The sequence below is a fragment of the Convolutriloba macropyga genome, chromosome 9, assembly GCF_964194025.1.
Source record: "Convolutriloba macropyga chromosome 9, txConMacr16.3, whole genome shotgun sequence".
Classification (NCBI taxonomy): domain Eukaryota; kingdom Metazoa; phylum Xenacoelomorpha; order Acoela; family Convolutidae; genus Convolutriloba; species Convolutriloba macropyga.
Window position 1 is genome coordinate 44,359,618 of NC_134476.1, and position 21,303 is coordinate 44,380,920.

Sequence of the window (21,303 nt, forward strand, 5' to 3'; positions counted from 1 at the left end):
TGTCAAAGTATTTTGTAGAATGTTTACGTGAAGCGGTATTTGTGAATGCCTAATTATGTAAATGGATAATGCCTAAGTTTTACTACGGGACTGCTTCTAAATTGTTACGTATAGTGCAGATAACATAGAGCTTCCCTGTAATTTGCAATACAATGAATTATTTACTCTTTTTCAGCAGGTTATGGGAATTAGTATTTCTATAAATCAGCAAAATCATGCTTATAGGGGTAATGGTATTTGAAATTGTGCTCTGTAAATTCCTGTATTATTGGTCCTACTAAAAATCACAATTGAATGAAACTGATCAGATCTCAGATACATTTGAAAATTAAATGCCTTGTTGTGTGCTAATTGGAGATGTTGCAGTAGTTTTAGTGATGTTTGGCACCAGGTTAGATTAAACTGGAGTGATTTGTAGACACATGGCCGCTCCGAAAAACTTAAAATTATTGTCCTTAGTTGCAGACGCGGACTTGAAGATATTGTGCGGGTAAATTGAGCAGCTGATTATGTAATTACATCGTTATAATTTATTTTAACCGCGTAATAATTTGATTCAACTTCAATGTATTGTAGCCGCCTGAAATTTTTTTCATTGGATTCAACATTGAAGAAGTTCGCCAGATGGCAACTTTTTGTTCCAAATATAGAAGAAGCCTAGTTATAGGTAGAGTGAATTGCTGACTGCAGGGTACGAGTGGTTATTTTTGCAAAAACGAAAATGGGCCATTGAACAGAGCATTATGTGGTGACATCGCAGAGGAGAAGCAATTCGGTGCTATTTTTGTCACTAGCATATGGATTGAATTCTGTGAAAACCGAAGCAGTGTTTTCAGCTAGGTTATTTTTATTAATAGCCGCGAAGCGATAGCGGCTATTATTGGGGACATCGTGGTTTTTACAATTCAAAGAATTTGAATTGTATTGGGGCGCTGTCTTTTTTTTAAGATCTGTTCACACATTTTCATGATTTTTGAAGTCAAATTGGAGTAGTGATTTTGGTCACGCCGAAACAGGAAATGGAGCGAAAAAGCGAGTGGTTTTGCGGTGTGAACTTGTTTCGCTCTAATTTTAAAGTAGAGTGAGAAAACGGTGTGTGAACAAAAATTCGGTTTCTCGGTAGTGGTTTTTTTGTTCACATGCGGCAATTTCACTCTGATTTTTACTGTTTTTTCGATTTTTTGGGTCGGATTTTTTTCTAGATGGTTTTTCCAATCCATTCACAGCTCATTCTAGGCCTAGTTTTTTGTTTGAATTAAATTTTCATTTCTCACAATGCGGTTTTTTTGTTCACATGCGGCATTTTGACATTGATTTTCTGTTTTTTTTTTCTTATTTTTTTGATCTGATCTTTTTAAAATAGTTTTCTCAATACACTCAAAGTCCATTCTAGGTCTAGCTTTTCTGTTTAGTCAATGAAAATTCTTTGAATTGTACGTCAGGACTTGTCCTGCTATGTTTTTTAATTCGTCGTCTCCATCGATGATTCTTACGACCTGACTTCTTGGAATTGACTTCTTGGAATTGACTTCATTGACTTCTGTTCCTTTGCAATTATAAGTTGTGTACGTCAATTGCGTGACTTACTTCACTCGAAAAAATGACTTCTGAACTCACTTATGAAACATTTTATGAACATTTTAATTAAAAATCAATAGTGTGCATCTAAGTATTTGTAAACTTATATGCCCTCATTCTTTAATATTAGTCTTGAGTTTTTGATTTCGAATATCAATTTTGAAAAAGCTCCCCTTATAGACCGTATTTGTCATAAAATTGACAACCTAAAAAGTCTAGTGGTCTATTAAAGAACTGCTGGTCTATCTTATTTCTTTAGTTGTTTCAATTCATGGAAGGCCACAAGCGTCTATCGCGGCTATTTTCCGGCAATCTGCCGGCTATGTTTGAAAACGTTGCTCATTTACCAATTAATAATTGCTCGCGAAGGAAGTTTGAAACAATTATTGTAATCGTCTGCAATTAGTGTAGCTGAAGCAATTATAGATACCGTTCTTAGACTATCGTTTTTGTTTTCTACTCTGGTTACCCTCAGCTTAAAATTGCGAAAATAATTGTTAATGATTCGACTTCAACATGAAGTTTTAACTACCGCGGATATAAGCTTTGCTGCGCTATATTTGACACATGGTTACTGAAATCTTAGAAGGAGCTTATGCTCAATGTGATGCGTGTACATGTTGTTTAGGGAAGACATGGATGAGAGCTACACTGTCACTGTCAATTCGCCAGAGATACTTATCAGCAGTCCTCAAGTGTGGGGGGCTCTGAGGGGCATCGAAACTGTCTCTCAGCTGATATACCCTGACGACAATCACGTTCGGCTCCTCGTTAAGGTTTTTGCTTTTTTTGCAACAAGTAAATTAAAATTATAACCATATGCTTAAATATTCTGAAACAAACAATAATCGAGTAGGATCTGTGACAATGTTGATAACCGCTGTCCCAAATGTGATGTAGCACCACATGACGTAAAGCACATTTTCAACGCAGTAAGAACACCACTGACCTGAAATTAATTGACCTGTGGGAAAGACCAGTAGAGGTAGCCAAATGGCTGGACGTAATTCCATCAGTCCTACATGACCACACTGCACAGAATAATCCGCCTTCCTTGCCCTTTTCCCCTGATTTTGACGATGCCCCTCCTGGTCCCCTAACCCGGGGATTGCATGTCATTCACCACGGCGTAGATGCAGAAAGGTCGCCGCACCACAAGCAAGTTGTGGATCGGCAGGCACACACTGCTACTAATATGCCTATTATTATTATGATACAAATGTAACTAGGGTACCAGTTAAAAACGGCAATAGGCGCCTGTATTCCGCCTAAATTACCTGCGACTTGCAGCTCTGTGCGACAGCTACAACAATAGAGTTATGGGATGCATCTACATCAATACAGCTACATCAATTCCAATAGAGTTATGGGAATCAGCGGCGGCTATTTTCCGGCAATCTGCCGAGTATGTTTTTAAATAGCAATTGCGGTCATGGGAGTTAATGGTGGTCATCTATTTTTGCGGCAATCTTCTGCGTATGTTTATAATTCATTAAATTTGAGCTTGGGTCGCTGTCATCTTTTTAAAGATCTGTTCACACCATGATTTTTGATCAAATTGGAGTAGTGATTTTGGCCACGCCGAAACAGGAAGTGGAGCGTAAAAGTGAATGGTTTTTATTTTGACATTTTTTCACTTTAATTATAAAGAGGAGTAGAATACAGTGTTTGAATAAAAATTCGATATCTCGGTTGTATTTTTTGTTCACGTCCGTCAGTTTAACTTCTTTTTTCACTTTGTTTCCCAAGTTTTTTAATCGTTTTCTAAATGCTTTTCCAAATTGATTCCTAGTTTTTTCTGTGTCTATTTTAGTGTTTTAAAATATTTTAAATTGTAGTTTAGGACTCTTCCTGCCACGTTGTTTCTCGTCATCATTTTTTATAAGCATGACGTCACGCTCTATTCAAATCCGTTTTTTGTTCATTCTTTCAGGCACCTTTGACTGAATTGTGTGCGTGTGATATCTTTGTCACTCTTTGTAAGCTGAGTTTTTAAGTCATTCACTTGATTAATAGCAGCTGTCAGACTCTGAACGGCTACTATACTGATTGGCAAAAGTAAGTTAGCACCCCCTTTAGTTTTACGAAGTAAACGTTGATTTTTTGAGGCAATATTACTCCACCTTAAAACCAATTTTTGAGAACAATTTTCACACCATTGATCCCCTACACTAGTCCTCTCGTTTAACTTTGAAATTCAAATAAAGCACAGGTTTCCCTATTAGAAATCCCAATGTAATGTTGATGACCAAGTTTCACAGTAAAAACCAAGTTAATGCAAGATCACAATTTATTCACATTTTTTCTCTCTAATGTTTTACACAATTGCAAACTTAGTAATGGCTGAACAAACCTGAAAATATATCACATCTTATTACAACTTTCTTTGTTTTGTGAAACATGCATGGAGCTTATCAATTTTACATTGGTATCTCTGGTAAGTGAACGTTGTGTTTTATCTGAATTTCATAGGTAGACGAGAGGACTTGTCTAGGGGATCAATGTTGTAAGAACTGTTTTCGAATGTTGATTTTAAATTGGAGTAATATTGGCCCAAAAATTGAAGTTTTACTTCGAAAATTAGGGGGTGCTGACTTAATTTTGCGGTTCAATTATTTAGGCGGTCTCCTTTTTTTAACGCGCTTTACCTTTCCATCACGTTCTCGTTTTATTTAAGTCACGATTTTCACGATTGACTCCAGACTCACCTCACTCACTGGTTCAAGTGAATGGAACACAGAATTCAAAGTTTATGCAAACACGGTTAACTTCAAAAAGCGAAATCCAAAGGGATAAACCAATGAAGCCCGGCAAATAGGACTGAATGTTAAAAGACTTAGTGCATTAAGTTATCAAAGTTCCTTAATGTTTACAGCTAATTGGTGTCAGTTTTAAAGAAATGGGGACACAAACGAAAAATATCCAGTTTCTCACTATTTTGTTCTGTGAATTGTTGGCTGTTTCTTGCTCAACTAATTTTTTGGCTGGACAAAGCAGTTTTTTGTTAACATTTTTTTCAAAATTTAACGAAATGGACACTTGAGAATTCACTCTAGTTGTCTTTACGAAGAGGATACTGTCTTTCGCTAATAATTCTCTAATCATTTGATGATATTGAGGAACCCTGTTCTTGGTTTTATTCTCCTCATTTGGCTGAAGCAGGCTCCACAATTCGTTCGTTCGTTCGACATTTTGTGGGCTATTCTAAAAGTTGTCATCTTGGGTTTTTTTGTAATATCAACTGCCTGTTTGCGCCCTCAAGTCGAAAAGGCGATAGATAACAATTGTTATCATCAATACATTGAAGAGTGGCCTACATTTAGACAGATGGTCCTGTACTGGATTTGAATGATCTCAAAAGTATCCAGATGAACTCGGACAATTAGCTGTCTATCATACTGGCTACATAATAGCTGGCTACTATACTGATTGGCAAAAGTAATTTAGCACCCCCTTTATTTTTACGAAGTTAACGTTGATTTTTTGAGGCAATATTACTCCACCTTAAAATCAATTTTTGAGAACAATTTTCACACCATTGATCCCCTACACTAGTCCTCTCGTCTAACTTTGAAATTCAAATAAAGCACAGGTTTCCCTATTAGAAATCCCAATGCAATGTTGATGACCAAGTTTCACAGTAAAAACCAAGTTAATACAAAATCACAATTTATTCACATTTTTTCTCTCTAATGTTTTACACAATTGCAAACTTAGTAATGGCTGAACAAACCTGAAAATATATCACATCCTATTACAACTTTCTTTGTTTTGTGAAACATGCATGGAGCTTATCAATTTTACATTGGTATCTTTGGTAAGTGAACGTTGCGTTTTATCTGAATTTCATAGGGAGACGAGAGGACTTGTCTAGGGGATCAATGTTGTAAGAACTGTTTTCGAATGTTGATTTTAAATTGGAGTAATATTGGCTCAAAAATTGAAGTTTTACTTCAAAAATTAGGGGGTGCTGACTTAATTTTGCGGTTCATTTATTTAGGCAGTCTCCTTTTTTTAACGCGCTTTACCTTTCCATCACGTTTCTCGTTTTATTTAAGTCACGATTTTCACGATTGACTCCAGACTCACCTCACTCACTGGTTCAAGTGAATGGAACACAGAATTCAAAGTTTATGCAAACACGGTTAACTTCAAAAAAAGCGAAATCCAAAGGGATAAACCAATGAAGCCCGGCAAAAAGGACTGAATGTTAAAAGACTTAGTGCATTAAGTTATCAAAGTTCCTTAAAGTATACAGCTAATTGGTGTCAGTTTTAAAGAAATGGGGACACAAACGAAGAAGATCCTTTTTCCCACTATTTTGTTCTGTGAATTGTTGGCTGTTTCTTGCTCAACTAATTTGTTGGCTGGACAAAGCAGTTTTTTGTTAACTATTTTTTTCAAAATTTAACGAAATGGACACTTGAGAATTCACTCTAGTTGTCTTTACGAAGAGGATACTGTCTTTCGCTAATAATTCTCTAATCATTTGATGATATTGAGGAACCCTGTTCTTGGTTTTACCCTCCTCATTTGGTTGAAGCAGGCTCCACAATTCGTTCGTTCGTTCGACATTTCGTGGGCTATTCTAAAAGTTGTTTTCTTGGGTTTTTTTTGTTATATCAACTGCCTGTTTGCGCCCTCAAGTTGAAAAGGCGATAGATAACAATTGTTATCATCAATACATTGAAGAGTGGCCTACATTTAGACAGATGGTCCTGTACTGGATTTGAATGATCTCAAAAGTATCCAGATGAACTCGGACAAATAGCTGTCTATCATACCCGTCGTTTCCCTACATGTTCTTTTTTGCATAGGTATTTCCTCTAGACTAGTTTCATTGAGAAGTCATATTTGAGAAGTAATTGCCTTCACATTGGAGTAGTAAAGAGAACCTAAAAGCGAGTAGATTTATGCCTGATTTTTTTTAAAACTCTTCTTTTAAAGGAGGGTGAAATTACGTTCGAAATTTTTCGATTTACGTGCGGCATTTTGACTGCTTTGCTCTTGGTTTTTTGCGAGTACGATTAAAGGCAATACGTGTTCTCAGGGTGCTAAGTTGGATTTTTAAATCCATGGTCCGCTACTGGTTTTTAAGATTTGAAGTTTGTTTTAAAAAAAACAAGGATGCATTTTTGTTTTTTGATTTCTATTCACTTGGTTCATGTCAGTGACCAGGTCCCATTGGGTTTCTAAAAAAACACAAATGAACCTATTTAATGTTTGCAATTGATAGCTAATGTATTTTGCAACTCTGCAAATGTGTTTTTTCATAAAGTTTTGGTAATTTTTTTTAATTTTTCCCGCATTTTTGTTGTTTACATATGAATCTAGTGATGGCAAGTTACATTGGGTTTTTAATTAGGCAAAAGTTAACCTATTTATTGTATTCATTTGATTGTTAATTGTTTTTAAGACCTTGACGCTGTTTCGGTAAATTAGTTGTTTTCTTAGTTGGTGACTAGTAGTTTTGTAATAATGTTGATAGTCAGCTTATTAAATTTTTATTTTCTTTTGATTGTAATTCAGGACTGCTTTGTTTAATTGCTCTTGGAGAGAAGCAATTTTTGTGAACGTGTTTCTTTTATGCAAAATTTTTGCTGTACCGTTTTTTTTACTTTTCGAGTGACTTTTACGGCCTTGACTTTCGGCGTTTTGCGTGACCTAAAGTTCTCTCTCATTCACAATTTCAAGCAGCTGAACTCAATTGGCGGCAATTTATTACTAAAAGTCAACTGATAAGTGCGCCGAAACGGGTTTTCAAACATTTTTCATTTTAAATCTTTATAGTGGCATAGATTATCCTCTAATGAGGTTATTTGAAGCCCACTTGCCAAGGAGTTCTTAATCTCATTGAGGCTACCCCCCCCCCCCCCCCCCCGACTGAAGCAGGTTGCAATTGATTAGAGTTCCCACTTGTCGTTAGAGAGCAATTCTTTCGACGTTATTCGGTTATGTTTTTAAATGCTCTCGAACGACACGTTTGAAGCAATTATTGTAAACGGGTGTATTTTTTTATGCAAAATTTTCGCTTGGCCATTTTTGAGCTTTGGTTCTAGAACATTTGTAGGCTTCTTAAGTAAATTTTGCACGCTTCACTTCATCATTTTTTAGTGATCTCCATTGTACTCACCCCTAAGTTTTTTTTGCTAAACTATAAGTGATTGTTGATTGATACAGGGCCTTAGTCCTTTGGCGAAGGCTGTAGTGAAACATATATTCTAGACTTTTGGTTGCTCATATTTGGTTGCGACTTCTTGTCAGATGTTTTGGGAAAGAGTAACTCTCAGGTTTTTGGCGGTAGTTTTAATCATCAGCAAATGTCATGCTTTTCTTGAGTTCCCAAGGTCATTGGGAACATGCTCCAAGAAGGAGGGCAGGGGTTGGAGATCATCTTGATTGTCGTTTGATCCGATATCCTTGAACCTATATAATTGGAATGAAAATACTGTAAGGGCAATAACATCAAAGGGGGTGGATGTAGCTCATGTTGCCTAAGACCGAAGCGAAAAATTTGAATTTAAAAAACTATGGGGAAGAAACCCGTGCGAGGCCGGCGACCGGACGCACGAAGGAGCCGTAAGCCGTTTTTACTTTGGCAACTCGTACTTCACCGTCTCGTCCAGGGGATGTTTCCACAACTCTTCCAAGGGGACAGATTCCTCTCGGCGTCAAGTCCTTGAGTACCCACACAACATCCCCTAATTTCAGAGGAGGCTGGTTGTTGTCTGTCCATTTACGTCTCTTGAGTAATGTCGGCAGGTACTCCTTAATCAATCGCCGCCACACGTGGTTCATCAACTGCTGCACGTGCTTCCAGTTCTTAAAACTAGCTGGCTGTTGGTCTCCAAAGTTTCCGAGTGGCAAGGAACTGTAAGGGCGTTGAATGAGGAAATGGTTAGGAGTGAGTGGTTCTTCGTTTTCAGGCTGATCAGCAACGTTTGTCAAGGGTCTGGAATTCAGGATTGCTTCGACTTCTACCATTATTGTCTCAAAGATGTCGAAGGAGAGACGCTTAGATCCTAGAATGATTAAGAGTGTCCTTTTGGCGCTCTGAATCAATCGCTCCCACACGCCACCGAAATGAGGGCCGTATGGTGGGTTAAATTTCCCTGTGGTTTTGACTGCAGCTAGGGCTTTATAAATCTTGTCTTTGTCTAAAGCCTTAACCGACTTCTTCAGCTCTTCGGAGGCGCCAACAAATGTTTTTCCGTTATCGCTGTACAATAAAATAGGTTGGCATCTTCGGCAGGTGAATCGTCGATATGCATTGAGGAAGGTGTCTGTATTTAAATCTGGACATGTTTCTAAATGGACTGCTCGCGTAACGAGGCATGTAAAAATAAGTCCATAATGTTTCTCGATTTTGCTTTGTTTGTCCTCAATATAAAACGGGCCAAAAAAGTCCAGTCCTGTGTTGGCAAACGGAAACTTGGTTTCTTCTGTGGGGAAGCGGAATGCAGGAAGTGGGCCATTATTGGTTGTATATTTTGTGTGTCAAAACGGCGACACAGAAAACATCGGTATTTTATTGAAAGTAGTGTTTTTCGAAGTCCAATGACGTAGTAGCGTTGTTGTACGAAAGCTTTGACCGGTTCTGTTGCTTGATGAGCACAAATTCTGTGCGCATGTTCAAGGTATAGTCTAGCAATCTTTTCCTTTGCGTCCAAGATTATTGGACATTTTTCGATCTCCAATTCTGTTGGAGCAAATAAGAGACGGCCACTAGATCGTAGGAGTCCGTTTTGGTCAATTATTGGATTTAAGTTTCTCAATTTGCTCTTGGCGTCTAATTTTTGTGTTCTTTTTAATGCGTTGATTGTTGAGGAAAAAGCATTGTTTTGAGACAGCTTCAGCAGAAAATTTTGAGATAAACAAACATCATCTTTTGTGTATTGGCTTTTGTCGGAACGATTCTTCTTAGCTCTGTAAATTAAATTGAAGACAGTTGCAAGGGTTAAAAGTAGCTTATTCCATGTTGAAAAGCGGTTTGGGTCTAGAACAGGTTTGATTGGTGTTTTTGTATTTCTGGTTACGGCACCTACGGTGGAAATCTTTTTCAAATCTTTCCAAGAACTTTCAGTGTTTTGCAAAAATTGTGGTGCTGTAAGCCATTTCGGGGGGATTTCTGACGGCTCAAGGCCACGCGTTCCATGGTCGGCTGGATTAAATTTAGTTGGGACATGATTCCACTCATCAGTTTTAGTTGTTCTCTTAATTTCTTCGAGTCGATTTGAGACGAAAACGTTTTGTTTCTTAGTTGAACTGATCCAATCTAAGACAACACGACTATCAGTCCACAAGTAGACTTTTTCAAATTTTAATGTCACTTCGGTTTCTATCAATGTGCGGAGGCGTGTACCTAAAACGGCTGCTTCGAGTTCTAATTTTGGCACACTAATTTGTTTTATTGGTGCAACTTTGCATTTTCCAAGCAGAAAAGATTTTTGAAAGATTTCGTCCTGTTTTTGGGTGCGAATGTAAGCAACTGCTGACAATGCAACGGTTGAGGCGTCAACAAAGACTTGGAGCTGGTGATTATTTTCCTGATTCGTTGAGGAGTTCAACCATCTGGGGATTTCGATATCAGGCATTGCAAAGTAACTATCGAGCACTTTTTGTAGGTTGGAATGAAGTTCTACGGGAAGTGGTTCATCCCACTTCTTACCTAGCTTCCAGACTTGTTGAAAAAGCATTTTGATTCTAATTGTGAGCGGGGACAACATTCCTAGGGGATCGAAAATTGTTGATACTAAGCTGAACATTTTCCTTTGTGTATACTCACTTGCAATTCGGGGAAAATGTTCTAATGTCTTCATTAGAAAACGGTCAGTTTTGGTATTCCATTTCTGACCGAGGACTCTATTGATCTCTTTCAGTTCATCTCGATCTTCTTGCTCAATGAACCTTAGGGCTTCATGTTTGTTTGACACAAATTTTGTCAAGCGAAAGCCACCTTTATGAAGGCTATCTTTAGTCTGGTTAATGGTGTCAATTGCTTCTTCTATAGACGGCAAAGAATGGATATAGTCGTCCATATAAAAATGATTCTTTATTGCATTAACTGCTTTTGGAAATTCAATTGCATTATCTTCTGCGCAACGGTTCAGAACGAAAATTGCACAACATGGGGAGCAGGCAGCTCCAAAAATTAATCTGGTGAACTGGTGTTGGTTAACCATCTCGTCATTCGGCCAGAGAAAGCGTAATGCAGATTGGTCCTCATGCCTTATTGCTATCTGCATGAACATGCCTTCGATATCAGAGAGAATGGCAACTGGGTTTTCACGAAATCTCAGAAGAATTCCTACCAAGTTGTTCAGTAAATCTGGTCCTGTGATCAAATTGGAGTTCAAAGATTGTCCTCTAAACTTGGCCGCAGCATTTGCTACTCTGCGCACTTTTCCGGGCTTGTTTGGATTAACCACTGGGTGATGAGGCAAATACCAAATTTTCTCGGGTTCTGGCTGCTGCATTTCAACTGGCTTGACATAAAATTTTTGAAGATCTGTTGTGAGAGTTTGCTCATACAACTCTTTCAATTGGAGGTCATTACTGAGTCGCTTCTGAAGACTTTTCAGCTGGCTGAGAGCTGCAAAATAATTATTTTCAATTCTCAATGGTTTTTTCCAAGGCAGTCCAATTTCGTACCTCTCACCATTGTAGCTGATTGTTTTGTTCAATATATCAAGGGCTTCCTTGTCAACGGGATTTTTAGATTCAGGCTCGGGTTGAGTTCCTTCAGCTTCAATTTTCCAGAATTGCTCAAGCAATTCATCAAGAGGCTGATCGTCGGAGCTTCTTCGTGATACGTGGTACACGTACTGTTTCTGCTGGTGAGATCGTTGTTTGGGTTGCTTTTGCACTCTTTCATACTCTCCAGCTAGGGTCCATCCAAGCCTCGTCTTTACGCCGAAAGGCTGGTTTTTAGTTGCCGGGATGACTTCAACTGGATGTGTGAAAGCAAAAGTGTTTATTCCCAAAAGGGCACCGATTTTGCCTTCAGCTATTTCTGGGAAGTGAATGTGACGGAGTTCTTTGAATGCATCGCAAAGTTGGTTGAGTTCAAATGTATTAGCTGGTGCTACATTTAAACAAGGAGTGCTATAAGTGGTTGTAATTTGAAACTTTCTATCCAAATTTTCGTAGGATGCAACTGTCACTTGTTCAGAAATTTTTGAAAAAGGCATATCATGCTCTGTGTTAAGATACTGAAGTGTAGTTGCTTCTTGATCTTCGCATGGAAGAGCAGGGAACTCTGTGATTTTGTCAAGTATGAAAGTAAATTGGCTTCCTGGATCGATCAGAGCGTACGTATCGAAAGCTTTTTTGCCGTTTAGAAAAGATACTGGGATAAGTTGAAGTTGTTCGAACCATTCTTTTGGTGTAGACTGTAGATGATTCACGCTAAAACTTTGGTTGGCATTGTTCAAATTAGCGCGCTGAAATTGATTCTGATTTTTGTTTGCAAAAGACTGTCCGTAGCGGCTCTTTTGTGATTTGGATGAGACGCTTGCGTTGTTGTTACTTCCTGGTTCACATTGCTGTTTGACAAGCTGATTTGCTTGGTTGGTAACACTTGTACCTGTGGAATTGCTGGTGGCAAAAGCATCTGGTGGACGCTTGATAATTTTACCAGGGTCATGCAGTGTTGTTTGGTGGTATCCGCTGCATGTTTGGCAGCGTTTTGTTGATGATCAGTTTTGCTTCTTGTGTTTATTGCTCAAACAGTTCGAGCAAAGATTCCTCTTGCTTACAATGTCAAATCGCTGGTTTGGGCTGCATTTTTGGTAATCGGGACAGGTCGCTAGTATATGGTTTCCTCGACATTTTTCACAAGAACGCTTTGGTTGATTTGAGTTGTTTAGGGGTGGAAATGGTGGAGCGCTAGGTGGTTTCACATTACCGCTACTGCTTATTGCTGTTGACTGATTTAGGCTAGTCGGCTGTGCTGGAAAACCTAAATTTTGGGTACTTAAATTTCTTGAGTGATTAACGCTGTTGTTCAAATTTCCAGAGATACTAAAGTTGTTTCTATGAAGGTTATTTTGCTGGAAGTTTTCGCGGTTTATCTTATCGTACACATGTGCTTGAACTTCTAACCATTTCTGAAATTCAACTAAAGTAGCTGGTGTTTGGATTGATGTAACGGTGTGCTCTGTCCATTTGAGGAGGATGTTATGCGGGACTTTTTCTTTGGCTTTCTTCATAAGTGTTGAGCTCTGTAGGTCCGCTGTGTATCCCAAGTATTGGAAAGCTTGCACTAAACGTTTCAAGAACAAAGCAAAGGCCACAAAATTTTGCTTGTTATAGTCATTAGTTGATTTCCAGTTTTCCAATTGATTTATGAAGGCGTTCACCACTATTGTAGGATCACCAAAATATGACATTAGTTCGTTTAAAGCTGTGCTATAATAAGCAGGATCACACGAATAAGCTTGGATTACATCTTTTGCTTTGCCAGTAACTGCATTTTGCAAATAGGTGATACGATGTGTGTCGGTGATACTGGTGTTGTTATGTACGAGGCAAAAAAAGTTATTTATCCATTCGTGGTACTTCAATGGGTTGCCATTAAAGTTTTGAATTGTAAGAGGTGGTAACTTTATTGAGTGTTTACTTGTTGAATTCTGGCAATATGGATCTGTGTTTGAGGTCCGCGGTAAAGAATTGATTTCAAATGAAGGGTTTTTGAACCTTTCATTTGATATTGGATTCAATACGCTGGAAAATTGATGTGAATGTGGTAAATGTGGCTGGGGATTTTGCTCTACTGAAGGCAGTGCTTGTGGGGGAAACGTTGAGATTGAAGGAGCAATTGGAACACTTTCAGTTATTGTTTTTGAACAGGCGGTTTGTTGAACACCGAATGGGTTGACAGGCTCAATGCCTACGGTATTGACTTGTGACTGTGGCTGGAATTGAGTGAAGTTTCCAGGTAAATTTTTATTCTCTGTGTTTTTCGATTCCTGTCTATTATGCAATGGTAAAGAAAACATGTTAGATGTTTGAGAATTGTTTGCCTTTTGGCAGAAATTTTCGGAGAACTGATTAAAGTTTGTCATTGTGTTACTCAGTTCAATTGGTTGTTTTGTCTGTTGCGGATAAAAATCTAGGTTCTGTGCTTTTTCTTGACTGTAATATTTGACAGAACTGGGATTCATCAAGCGGGGATTATGTGTTCCTTGGAATTGGGAACAACCCATGCTCTTTGGTTCAAACGTTTGCGTCTGAAACCGTTCCTCGGCGATATCTCGAGAAAATTCAGATAACATATTTTTTGACTGTAATTGATTATTAAGGTTTTCCTGAGGAAAACGGTTTTGAAAGTTATTTTGCGTGCTTACAAAATTGAGTGGCTGGATTGAATCATTGTCTGCTTTAAACTGCTGCTGGTTGACTGTAAAATTATCAACAGCAGACAACGTTGTATCACTGAGAGCAAAACGATCGGGAGTTTTTGTGACGGTCGTCTCAGGTTTCGCAAAATTTTTATCCGAGTGTTTTACTTCTGTTTTGGAATCAACTGTGTTATCGATGTTAATTGGTCTGAATAAACTTGTTGGACTCATTGCAATAGTAGGGGGATTCTCGTTGTTGCCATTTAAAAACTTTGACAACATTGGTTTGGTCCTGTGGCATTCAGACAAAAACAGGGATGGTTTCTCCGGTCTCGGTGGGAGAGGTGGTGTTTTGTTGGAGAATGATGAACGTTCTGGGTTGCTTGCTTCTGGAATCTCGTTCATTGATGGTGAGCATCTCCGTGAGGTTGGATATCTGGCAGTCGTATGAGTTGTTACACTGACATCATCCCGTATCCTAGTTGAAGATTGGCCGAGTAGTCCATCGTCATCTAAACTGTCAATTTCGTGTTCAAATTTCTCTAGCCTTGACAGAAGGTTTGAATATCGTTCCATGACAGATGAAGTACTGCTGGAGTTCGGACTTTCTTTTAACACGGCATCAAGTGTTGTTTTCAGCTCCTCAACATTTGCCTTTGCTTTATTGATGAGCAGGGTGAGTGATCTGAAACTCTTTCTCTGATCAATTGCAGATTGTAAGAGGTCCAGCTTGCTTTTCATACTCAGCTCTGCAATTTTGAATTTGTTTAAGGCGTACTGACAACTTTGACTGTTCTTCTTTGTCAGCTTGCTCTTGTTGGTCTTTTTCGTACTAACAGGTAAAAAACGGCTTCGAAACCGGAGCGACGCAAATTTCAAAGTCGAAAAACAATAATTATGACACTGTGAGGCTAATCAGCCCCAGTTTTTGTTGTTAAAAATACGACGCAACTTTTCTGAAAAATAGAATCCTATTGTTTTTTTTTGCTAAATCTAGCTTGTTTTATCAAAAAAGAAAAATAAACGTGCGCGCGCGCTTGTTTCGTTATTTCAATAAACACGACCAAATAATTGCTAAAACTTGGGGAAATTAAGATTTCCTTATGAGTATTTTAAGTGTATGGCTCTTGAATAGTTTTTTGTTACAATCTTTTACAAGTACAAAACGTTTTTTGAAAAAGGAACAAAAAAATGCTTAGAGGCTGCTACTGCTTAGTACCTGTGTTGAAAATGTTTAAAAGTTTTTTTTTATTGCGGTGCGAATAGGCAACGTGAGCTACAGACAAGCAGACAAGACAACTCGACTTGTACTGGGGCTCGTTTGAAATTCTTTCCTCTTAAATTGAACTGCTTGCTTCTTGTTTTCTTTTCAAAACTTTTGAAATCTTTACTTTGAGAATTCCTTCCGCCCTTGTGACTGCTGACACTAAGTTTTGAAGATCATCTACTATGGTAACTACTCACACCGAAAATACTCTCTCCTTCTATCTGGTGACTACTGAGACCAAAAAGAGGGGCAAAGGGACTTCTTTCGGCAACTTCTGAGACCGCGGACAAAAAAGGAAGAGACGTTTGAGTTATCCTCAAGGAAGTATTTGTGTGAGCAAATTTAAAAGGGGAAATATTTCGAGCTTTTGATTTTCTTGCTTTTGATCTAATGAGAAAAATGTTCTTAATATTTCCTCTTTTTTGTTTTTTTTTCTTGAAGTTGTTTCAGTGCATACTACCCCATTAACTAAGCGCGCGGCTAGTAGTATGCACAAATTGAAAGCAAAAATCTGATTGTCTGGTTTTCTTAAGAATAAAGTTTTGCAAAAGTGACAAAATTTATTTATCAGCTTGCTTTGAAATAAACTGAGGGGGTGCGATCAACAGGTTTTCTGGGACTTATAAATGTTTTAACCACAACTTTCGGAAAATGTTTTTAATTTTTTTTTTTGAGTGAAAGAAGCAATTTTGCCAATTTTATGTTGCCTCTTTTCTAAAAGCAAAATCGAATTTGAAATCGAATAATTTTGAAGCTTGTATTATAACAAACTGAGGGGGTTCAATGAAAAAGTTCTCTTAGATCTACTAATTGTATCTATCAAAACGTCAAGAAAAGTTTTTTTTTTTGAGTTTTTTGATTCTAAGAAGCAAATTTGTCAATTTTATGTTGCCTCTTTATTGAAATGCAAAATGGATAAACTAAGTTTGAAACTTGTATTATAGCAGACTGAGGGAGCCCAATCAATAGGTTTTCTTGAACCTACTAATTGTTCATATCATAACGTAAAGAAAACGTTTTTTGAGTTTTTAAAGTCAAAGATGCAATTTTTGCCAAATTCTAGTTGCCTCTTTGTTAAAGTGCAAAACCCATAAACTAACTTTAAAACTGGTATAATAACAAAATGAGGGGGCCCAATCAATAGGTTTTCGTGAACCTACTAATTGTTTATATCATAACGTAAAGAAAACGTTTTTTGAATTTTTAAAGTCAAAGATGCAATTTTTGCCAAATTCTAGTTGCCTCTTTGTTAAAGCGCAAAACCCATAAACTAACTTTAAAACTGGTATAATAACAAACTGAGGGGGCCCAATCAATAGGTTTTCTTGAACCTACTAATTGTTTATATCATAACGTAAAGAAAACGTTTTTTGAATTTTTAAAGTCAAAGATGCAATTTTTGCCAAATTCTAGTTGCCTCTTTGTTAAAGTGCAAAACCCATAAACTATCTTTAAAACTGGTATTATAACAAACTGAGGGGGCCCAATCAATAGGTTTTCTTGGATCTACTAATAGTTTATATCATAACGTCAAGAAAACGTTTTTGAATTTTTAAAGTCAAAGATGCAATTTTTGCCAAATTCTCGTTGTCTCTTTGCTAAAAAGCAAAGTCCATAAACTAACTTTAAAAATTGTGTTATAGCGAGCTGAGGGGGCGCAATCAATAGGTTTCCTTGGATCTACTAATAGTTTATATCATAAGGTGAAGAAAACGTTTTTTGAATTTTTAAAGTCAAAGAAGCAATTTTTGCCAAATTCTCGTTGTCTCTTTGCTAAAAAGCAAAGTCCATAAACTAACTTTAAAACTTGTATTATAGCAAACTGAGGGGGCCCAATCAATAGGTTTTCTTGGATTTATTAAAAATTTTCCATTAAAATGTTGGGATAACGTTTTTTGATTTTTGACCCTCAAAAAAGCACTTTAGCGACTTTTTCGTGTTTTGTGCAAAAATTTTACATAAACAACTAGACTTTAAAAAAGTCAATTTAAGGCCCAACTGAGGTGTTCTATTCAACTACTAATTTTACTGTTATGTAGATTTTTTGCGACAAATTCAGAAAAATGTTTTTGAATTTTTCTGATCCAAAAAAGGCTATATCGTTTTTTTCGTACAATCTATGTGTTTTTTTTGCTGCTAAATGCTGACATGTGGTTTCTCATGGCTATTTCTTTCATAAAGCATCGACAAAAGCTCGCTGGGGGACAATTTTCATGTTTTTGAGATTTTTGTCACAAAAAAATTCAAGTTTTTTTTTGATACGTCTAACCGGGGAAGGGACTTCTGAGGTGACGTCTGGAACCTCGGGCGATTATCTCTTGGTGACGTCTGCAACCAAAAAAAAGTCAGGCCTTCTTGGTCGGGTGACATCTGGAACCCTTGAAGAAAATCTCCTCGTCTTTGGTGACGTCTGAGACCAAAAAAAAATCGTCTTGGGGGGCTTTTTTTGCCGCTGATTGTCTTCGTCGTGATCAGTATTGGTCTAAGAACCCAATGAATTCGGACACTTGGTACGGTTTATTTGTCTCTTTGTCCTTGGGGGGGGGTTAGTATTTACTTGATGCTGATTGTCTTCGTCGTGATCAGTATTGGTCTAAGAACCCATTGAATTCGGACACTTGGTACGGTTTCTTTGTCTCTTTGTCCTTGGGGGGGGGGGGGGGGGGTGATGTCACCCTCTTTGTTTTAAAAATATTCCGTTTCAGAAGGTAGACTATGTTTCTTAATCACGGAGGTAGGTCTCCAATTTATGTAGTGAAACATATATTCTAGACTTTTGGTTGCTCATATTTGGTTGCGACTTCTTGTCAGATGTTTTGGGAAAGAGTAACTCTCAGGTTTTTGGCGGTAGTTTTAATCATCAGCAAATGTCATGCTTTTCTTGAGTTCCCAAGGTCATTGGGAACAAAGGCTATAAGGCTAGGTCTGAGGGGATTGCGGGGTCGTATCGCATCCTGGGTGGATGTTTTTGCACTCATAAACAAAAATTTATCTATATCTTGTTTTTTGTTTCTACTCTTCCCTGTTTTTGTCCCGACGATTTGATAAAGCATCAACAATTCAAAATGCGATTTTTACAGGTGGCTCCTACCACTCTGAAACTAAATTTCTTTTATATGCGAGACGTAATTTGTTACTGCTTTCTGTATAGGTTTCAAACTCAATGGTGGATGAATTTCGGATCATACACGACTTACTTCATTCAATAAAATGACTTCTGCATTCAGTTAGATGAAATCTTTGCTTTGTGATTTAGAAAACTTCGATTGTGGACAAACCCAAGTATTCTTACAGAGGGTTCATGATTGACACTTCTAGGCACTACATCCCCATGCAGATTATATTGAAGCAACTGGATGCGATGGAGACGGTGAAACTGAATGTTTTGCACTGGCATCTAACCGACGACCACAGCTTCCCATTTGTCAGTGGGGTATTCCCGGATCTAACAAAGTTTGGCGCGTATAATCATCACACACATATCTATACGTCTAGGGATATCAACGAAATTATTCAGGAAGCAAGGTAATATAGGTTTTCATATAGTGGAACCAATACAAAATTGACTTTCACGCAAATTTGTTTGTGATTTCCGAAGTCTTGCAGAACGTATGATGCCAAAAATTTCATGAATTGTTACATTTTTCTGTGATTATAGTCAATTATAAATTGCTCTCAAACGTACTTTGTGGCAATTGTATTAGTCCTGTAGTCTATTTTGACCTTAAGAGGCAATATTAATGGCCTAGTTTGCAATCTTATTTTTGCAATCTGTGTATTTTGAGCTGCAAATGTAACCTGGCTAGATATTTCTTATGGGGTAACAGAGTAGCCCATTACACCTGTATATAGTAACAAGGATATATTTTCGCATCAGGTTGCGAGGAATCCGAGTAATCCCTGAATTGGACATTCCAGCTCATACCAGATCATGGACTAAGGGCTATCCGGACTTATTCAACCAGTGCTCAATGAAGATGATGAACAGTCCGCATGGCTCATTACTGGATGTAGAGAATGCCAATACAGTTAAGTTCTTGGAACTACTGATCGGTGAATTAGTTGGAATCTTCCAAGATCATTATTTTTTCCTTGGAGGTGATGAGTTCGACAAACATTGTGTACCAGGGGGCACTGAGAGCTTTCAGACGTTCTTCGAGGAGTTGAGAAAAGTCATGGAACGTCTTCCAGGTCCTAGACGTCGATGTATGTTCTGGCAAGATACGTTGCAAATGGGAGCTTCAGTACCTCAGAATTCAATCATAAACGTGTGGAAGAGTTGGCAGAATGACTCACCTCATATACTAAGTGCGATTGCAAGTAGAAACGTGAGTGTTATTGTGGCACATCCTTGGTATCTCGACCAGATGAAATACGGGGAAAAGTGGCGTCTGAATTATGACGTGGAAATGTTCAAACAGATTGAAGATCCCAAAATACGAAGCAGAGTCATGGGGGGTAATGCATGCTTATGGACTGAGTTTGTAGACGCCACTAATTTCTTACAATGGGCTTGGCCAGATGCCGGCGGGACAGCTGAGAACCTGTGGAGTCATAAAGTGACCAAATCAACTGAAGGCCACACACAGGAGAGGCTGAACGAGTTGAGGTGCCGGCTAATTCTGAGAGGTATTCCTGCGAGGCCGATCCAAGCCAGTTCCTGTCATGTCGAGTGGTCTTATTGATTTGGCCACATGTTGCTCTTTACTACATATCTTCATGATCACATGTCAGCTGCATTAGTTCGTTCAACGAATCCCAATTGTTCATAATCGAACTCTAAACTAGATTTGTATAAAGAAATAGCTGATGCGAAAATCAATGCCAGATGCTATCTTGCCGTAAATGTTACTTAAAATTGCTAGAATTTGGACAACAAGATTTGGAAATCAATGCATAAATTTGGAAAGTAATTTTAGTTTGGAATTTTTGGGGCCAAGTTTCTAGCTACTTTTGGCTCTCTCTTGCCGACAATCAACTGAATTTTTCAGAAAAGTTATCAGCAATTTGTTTTCATACAGTATGTAAATGTATTTAATTTGTTCCTAATTGATATTTCGAATTAAAATAATTATGAAGTTAATTCAGCTCTCGCTGACATCTTTTCGGCAAGGCATTTGTCTGAGGATCGTATCTTGAAAACTCTTGTGAAATAAAACGAAATTGTAGAAACTTGACCTGTTAATAGTCTCCTTTTTGGTTTGAAGCAATTTTTGTTGTGTGTCTTTATTAATAGCCGCACAGCGATAGCTGGAGCTCTTATTGGCCTTCTATTGGTTTTTTACGACTCGAAGAGAAGTATTGGTTTTCTTTAGGTCTTTTTTTTACCGGAAGTACTATTCGTTCAGACGGTGTTTTGACCTAAAAGCAAAATTGAGTAAAGTTGCCGCGTAAAATGATATTTGTCTGAGCGAGAGTTTTGATCATGCGCTGCGTTTAGTGAAAGATTTTGAACTCCAAGCAAGATTTTTTACACTTCAAAGCAAGACATTTAGTCAAGAATGAACAAAACAGGCCTGTGGTCTGGCCCGTGGTTTTGTTTAAAGTCTGGTTGGTCTATTGTGTAAGCCGATACCATAAGTTTGGTTTCTTCGGTATGGCCAATACCCGAACTTTAGGTGTTCCTTCTAGGCAACGGGCTGGCCTCGCTCTTTGCCCTGGTCAGTGGCCTGACAAAAATTGTCAAGTCCTGCCTGTGGTCTGCACCATGGTTTTGTGAAATATCTGGCCAAATGTCTCGATGAGAGTCTTTTCAGTATTCCCAATAGTGACCAAAAATCTGATCTGGCCAAGGTGGCTAAAGTCTGTGTGGTCTGGCCATTAATTTTTTGATGTGGTCACTTTGGACACAGTGTCCTCAACTCAAGTCGGACTGGCCAACACCGCTCTGTTGTAACGCGCCTCATTCTGGGCCTTGATTAAAACAATTGAGCACAGCTGTTACTGTGCGTAAAATAACTAAAATATATCAAAATTTGTATTTCTCATATTTTCGGGCGGTTTAATGTTAGTGTCAATTCGTGAATCAGCTCGCCTGTCGCGAGGATCTATCTGTTTTTAGGTGGGAATTGCACTGGTGGAAAGTGCGACATGCTTCTGCTCCCAAGGAGAGGTGGA

General features: G+C 38.1%; 1 protein-coding gene across 1 annotated transcript in view; it reads left to right on the top strand.

Annotated features, from left to right (window-relative positions):
* LOC142345797 (beta-hexosaminidase subunit beta-like) overlaps window positions 1–20,284 on the top strand; it is a 50,074-nt gene extending 29,790 nt beyond the window's left edge. The window contains exons 3-5 of the mRNA XM_075398160.1: window positions 2,207–2,354; window positions 18,443–18,711; window positions 19,064–20,284. Coding sequence (XP_075254275.1) covers window positions 2,207–2,354; window positions 18,443–18,711; window positions 19,064–19,871 — 1,225 coding nt within the window. The 3' untranslated portion in view covers window positions 19,872–20,284. The remainder of the gene's footprint in view (window positions 1–2,206; window positions 2,355–18,442; window positions 18,712–19,063) is intronic.
* The last annotated feature ends 1,019 nt before the right edge of the window (window positions 20,285–21,303 follow it).